Source organism: Mixophyes fleayi, chromosome 11, assembly GCF_038048845.1.
Source record: "Mixophyes fleayi isolate aMixFle1 chromosome 11, aMixFle1.hap1, whole genome shotgun sequence".
Taxonomy (NCBI): domain Eukaryota; kingdom Metazoa; phylum Chordata; class Amphibia; order Anura; family Limnodynastidae; genus Mixophyes; species Mixophyes fleayi.
Genome location: NC_134412.1, coordinates 1,379,659 through 1,386,012, shown reverse-complemented (window position 1 = coordinate 1,386,012; position 6,354 = coordinate 1,379,659). Strand labels below are relative to the sequence as shown.

The window sequence follows — 6,354 nt, the reverse complement described above, 5'->3', positions numbered from 1 at the left end:
CCCCCCCCACACTGTGTGTGTGTGTGTGTACAGCCCCCCCCTACACTGTGTGTGTGTGTGTACAGCCCCTACGCTGTGTGTGTGTGTGTGTGTGTGTGTACAGCCCCCCCCTACACTGTGTGTGTGTGTGTGTACAGCCCCTACGCTGTGTGTGTGTGTGTGTGTGTGTGTGTACAGCCCCCCCCCCTACACTGTGTGTGTGTGTGTACAGCCCCTACGCTGTGTGTGTGTGTGTGTGTGTGTGTGTACAGACCCCCCCACACACTGTGTGTGTGTGTGTGTGTGTGTGTGTACAGCCCCCCCAACACTGTGTGTGTGTGTGTATGTATGTGTGTGTGTACAGCCCCCCCCCCCCACACTGTGTGTGTGTGTATGTATGTGTGTGTGTACAGCCCCTACGCTGTGTGTGTGCGTACAGCTCCCACACTGTGTGTGTGTGTGTGTGTGTGTGTGTGTACAGCCCCCCCCACACTGTGTGTGTGTGTGTGTGTGTGTGTGTGTACAGCCCCCCCCACACTGTGTGTGTGTGTGTGTGTACAGCCCCCCCCCTACACTGTGTGTGTGTGTGTGTGTGTGTGCGCAACACGTGTTGAGAAAGAGCACGTAAATTGAGCATAGTTCAGACTGTGCAAATCCAAGCTTATCTCAAGATACCTTTTATTTCAATCTGGGTGTATTACGCTCTGCCTAAACGTTACCTGACGTATACAGACACACAGAACGGACAGCAGGATACACAATGTGTATTCTGCAGTCTGTACAATAAAAGGTCAACATATATAACTTATGTTATCAAAGTTAAAAATAACTGAATATTTATATTTAAATATAAAAAAGTTTGTTTTTTTTATATTAATTTAATAAATAACGAAGATTTTAATGACTGCTGTAATATAATGCATTATATATTGGTTTATAGTATATCTCGTGACTATGCCATGTCAGTCATCACTATTATTTACAACTAACCTATAGTGGGTGTAAATGGTGCTACTGAAAGGACTTGTGTTGGCTGCATCTGTAATGAACCAGGCAATGGGTGAATCGAGCTGCCATCCGGAGTGGGTCCAAACTGGCCAGACAGAGCATTGCTGCTCTTCCTGTTAGATAGATTCACACCCAGTGGTAGCCACCCTGATTAGCTCCTGCTCTTGCCCTCTTATATCTTCTCCATCTCTCCAGCCTCTCACCTCTCTCCTTCCGGACAAGACCCTCTCTACCTGCAGGCGTCACTGTTGCATAACTCCCACTATAGAACAGTTGGGGGGGGGAGCTATTAATATCATGCGTGGATTGGTGTGCACAGAGGATTAATGTTGTATAGGGACCGATGGGAGATAGTAATGTCATATGAGGGCGATTAATGTAATGTAGCGGTGGGGGCTTTTTATATATTTTAGGCGCTATTCATGCATTGGCAGTTCTCTGTATTAAATGTGAATGCTGTTATTTTGCTGTTGGAGTGGTTGGGGGTGGATACCTAGAGCGTTCACTCATTGCTCGGCTTTTCATATTTCATAGCATGATTGGGGCAGCACAGTGGCCTAGTGGTTAGCACATCTGCCTCACAGCACTGGGGTCATGAGTTTGATTCCCAACCATGGCCTTATCTGTGTGGAGTTTGTATGTTCTCCCTGTGTTTGCGTGGGTTTCCTCCGGGTGCTCCGGTTTCCTCTCACACTCCAAAAACATACTGGTAGGTTAATTGGCTGAAATCAAATTGACCCTAGTCTCTCCCTCTCTGTCTGTGTGTGAGTGTGTGTCTATAGTAGGGAATTTAGACTGTAAGCTCCAATGGGGCAGGGACTGATGTGAATGAGTTCTCTGTACAGCGCTGCGGAATTAGTGGCGCTATATAAATAAATGATGATGATGATGATGATGATGATATAAAATGAGCCTCTGCTCGTCACCACACAACTGGTATCACCGGTCTGTAGGTGGGACCCAGATGAGCCAAGGAAAGGGATATTTATTACTAGCAGCAGTAATAAGGATCATTTCTATATAGAGAAAAACTGTATTTCTGGTGAGATGTTTTCCCCAGAGATAAGGCTTCTCAGTACCTATCACGGTCTACCGCCACGTTATCCCCAGCGGGAGCCTCTGCTGGTGAAGAGACTCGTCGGCTTTCTTCGGTGAAGGCTTCCCCGTGCATGTTTCAGCAATGCTTTTTTCAAATCAGAATAGGCACATTATTACTGGGTGATGCCTGGATTCTGGGCGGACAGAGCGTTATTCCTGGTGCTTGAATGGAGCGGGAGGGCCTGGTGCTGGGCTCGCCTCCGCCATAGCTTGGGCATACATTTGGTTGTACTACACCGCGGATTAGAAGCTGCCAGCCTGGTCAGTATCCTACAGGAGTATATAAAGTTATAGTCCTACCCGTCCTGACCCTCCACCAAAATACTGAATTCTCCATCTAAACTCTGCACCCTCCCATAACAAATAGACATTTTCCAGCCTACAGAGCGTGTTAATCTCATCATACATCTCCTGGGCATGTCATGTGAACATGGCTCACCGTGCAGCAGCGGATTGTGCAGCTCAGAGGTCTCTGTGACGGAGACGGCGGCCCGGGCAATTGGCGACGGCTGGGGTTGTATATGAACCAGACAAGGGCTGATGGACGGGTTACGTGCGGGGGCAGTACAATGCTTTTGGATGCTGTCCTGCAGGAAGAAGAGGAGTAACATGATAAGGACACAATGCTCTGCTTGTATACACCTGAAAATCAATGTTTAAGGTCATTCATATGTCAACACCCTCAAGAAAAACATCCATCTGGGCACAGCCTACATCCAGCACAACACAGTCACCAGGGGCTGGCTGGCAAATGTTAGCCCGGGAGGAAGGGGGACTCTGCTCAGCAGCCTACTACAAATGTTTTAAAGGGAAAAAAATGCAGGTAGCCCAGTGACCCAATCCAAGGTAGCCTACTATGGGACCGCCTGGGGGACAGATGCCCCCTGCCCCTAACATATGTGTCCAGGCAATGCCATGCTTGTGTATGCACCGTTACCAGTCCTTATATGGGCCTCTCTCGCCACACTTACCATGCCAGAGGCGGTTGGGATATGCAGAATGACTGCCGTACTTGGCGGGAGAAGCCTGCGCTGTACAGTGACTTCTGGTCCGCAGGCACTGGCACATTGTTGGGGCAGCTGCAGAACTGTACTCGGTCGGTGCACGCTGGACAGAGGTTCCAGTGATGCCTGGGATGTGATGGGTGAGGAGGTGAGACACTGGGACACCTGTGGCTGGTGGGTGAGGGGCTGCAGTGGGCAGCTGATCTGTGTGACGGGCAGGACAGGACGGGGCTGAATATGCGGCTGGTTCTGAATGGAAAACTGATGCGGAATCTGCTTCTGCTGCTGCACAACCTGTGGAGCGAAGGCTGAGAAGAGAACATGAATTATATCTTTACATTGAGGCAAACAGAGGCACAAACATACTCTGTATGTAAGTTGGGTGATGGACAACACAGATCAACCACAGTACATACAGGAGACAGAAGGAAAATGTATATTATACTGCCTGCTCCTAATTACTGCCCAATACCTACACTGCCTACTCCTACTCCCTGCCTAGTATCTATACTGCCTACTCCTACTCCCTGCCTGCTATCTACACTGCCTACTCCTACTCCCTGCCCAGTATCTATACTACCTGCTCCTACTCCCTGCCCAGTATCTATACTGCCTGCTATCTACACTGCCTACTCCTAATCCCTGCCCAGTCTCTATACTGCCTGCTCCTACTCCCTGCCTGCTATCTACACTGCCTACTCCTACTCCCTGCCCAGTATCTATACTACCTGCTCCTACTCCCTGCCCAGTATCTATACTGCCTACTCCTACTCCCTGCCCAGTATCTATACTGCCTGCTCCTACTCCCTGCCCAGTATCTATGCTGCCTGCTTCTAATCATTGCCTGTATCTATACTGCCTACTTCTAATCATTGCTTGTATCTATACTGCCTGCTCCTACTCCCTGCCCAGTATCTGTACTGCCTGCTCCTACTCCCTGCCCAGTATCTACACTGCCTGCTCCTACTCCCTGCCCAGTATCTACACTGCCTGCTTCTAATCATTGCCTGTATCTATACTGCCTGCTTTTACTCCCTGCCTAGTATCTATACTGCCTACTCCTACTCCCTGCCCATTATCTATACTACCTGCTCCTACTCCCTGCCCAGTATCTATACTGCCTGCTCTTACTCCCTGCCTAGTATCTATACTGCCTGCTCCTACTCCCTGCCCAATATCTATACTACCTGCTCCTACTCCATGCCCAGTATCTATACTGCCTGCTCCTACTCCCTGCCCTGTATCTATACTGCCTGCTCCTACTCCCTGCCCTGTAACTACACTACCTGCTCCTACTCCATGCCCAGTATCTATACTGCCTGCTCCTTCTCCATGCCCAGTATCTATACTGCCTGCTCCTACTCCCTGCCCACTATCTATACTGCCTGCTCCTACTCCCTGCCCAGTATCTATACTGCCTGCTTCTAATCATTGCCTGCTATCTATACTGCCTGCTCTTACTCCCTGCCCAGTATCTATACTGCCTGCTCTTACTCCCTGCCCACTATCTATACTGCCTGCTCCTACTCCCTGCCCAGTATCTATACTGCCTGCTCTTACTCCCTGCCCACTATCTATACTGCCTGCTCCTACTCCCTGTCTGCTATCTTGCTCCAAATTACTAAATATGTATACTTTAATTCACATTGTCCAATAGCAAAGGCAGGACGCTTTATGTTGAAATAATAAAGGCAGAACATTCTGGGGTATATTCAATTCTCGGCGGTTTCTGCCGGCGGAAAAACTATTACCGGTATTACGGTAATAGTAAGCTGGATTTCACCGCAAGAAAAGTACCGTAATACCGCTATTTACGCGCACTATCACCGTAATGACGGTAATGGTGCGCGCGGCACGTTAATTTTGCCTATAACGCCAACAATTGAATATGTCCCTATGGGTCTTATATAGATTTGGTTACATTTTACATAAAAATTTCAGATGTAAAATATGTCAGTAAAAACAATGTAATTACGTGTGCAAGCTGAACATTAAACATACCGGCATCCACCTGCACACGCGGGCAGTGCAGGATACGGCCGTGTGAAGATTCAGGGCAGGGCGCTTGGCATATACCGTATTTCTCAATGAAGATGACTCATACAGTTCATACATTATTGTCACTTATGTATTTATCATTCCCATACAGATGTACAAGTGAGGTGCTGGATTACAATGGGCGAAGAACGTGATTATTTCCTGAATTCCCTATCCTGGGGCAATGGTGAGATTGCACTGAGGTGACATATAGTAGAGTAGCCTCTAGGGGGCGCAGTGGGACAGGATTGTGTTGGTAACAATAGTCTGTAGACCACATGAAGTGCAGGACGCTTCCTATACTATATATAGCGGCATGTAATGTGTACAGAAACAGAACTTCCTCTAAGGTTTCGTGACTGATGAGAAGTCTGAAAATAGCACAGTGGTAACACACGTAATCCAATAACATAATGGTGTCTGGTGCTATAAACTATCTTGTACTGAACAGTAATATGTAGGATTTCATCCTCCGGGGGACAATTATTAAACTGGTGCACAAAGGTGACGTAGCCCACAGCGACCAATCACATGCTGTTTGGGGGGTGGCGGTGGGGGGCTAGTCAGAGAATGTGGCAGTTAACTGACAATGAGCCACATAGGATATAAAACTACCATGGCTTTTATCTCCGCCATTGCAAACTGGAGCTAGTTGTATTTTCCAGGCTACAATGAGGTTTAGGACAAGGCGGGCAGGGGTGGTGGGGGGGCAGTATAAAACTGGGGGGTAAGCTCACATATAGTGTTAGGAAATATAATTTTTCTGAAAGAGTAGTAGATACGTGGAACGTGCTCCAGCAGAAGCAGTGGGAAAAATAAGTGACGGAATTGGGACTCTGTATCTGGCGTCACTGTTGCTGGTTTCTACTCTTCATTTACCACCAGAGTGGTCGGTGTAAGGAAGCAGTCGGTGTAAGGGATCGGTCGGTGTAAGGGCGTGGTCGGTGTAAGGGTGCGGTCGGTGTAAGGGTGCGGTCGGTGTAAGGGCGCGGTCGGTGTAAGGTGCGGTCGGTGTAAGGGCGCGGTCGGTGTAAGGGTGCGGTCGGTGTAAGGGCGCGGTCGGTGTAAGGGCGCGGTCGGTGTAAGGGTGCGGTCGGTGTAAAGGTGCGGTCGGTGTAAGGGCGCGGTCGGTGTAAGGGTGCGGTCGGTGTAAAGGTGCGGTCGGTGTAAGGGCGCGGTCGGTGTAAGGGTGCGGTCGGTGTAAAGATGTGGTCGGTGTAAAGGCGCA

The 6,354-nt window shown here is 48.9% G+C and overlaps 1 protein-coding gene across 4 annotated transcripts in view; it reads right to left on the bottom strand.

Moving 5' to 3' along the window:
- The window catches only part of PHC2 (polyhomeotic homolog 2), a 72,689-nt gene that overhangs the window by 23,436 nt on the left and 42,899 nt on the right, over positions 1-6,354 (bottom strand). For all 4 annotated transcript variants that reach the window (XM_075191067.1, XM_075191068.1, XM_075191069.1 and 1 more), the window contains 2 exons: positions 3,057-3,397; positions 2,525-2,672 (listed from right to left, as the gene is read on the bottom strand). In XM_075191067.1, the coding sequence (XP_075047168.1) occupies positions 2,525-2,672; positions 3,057-3,397 (489 nt within the window). The remainder of the gene's footprint in view (positions 1-2,524; positions 2,673-3,056; positions 3,398-6,354) is intronic.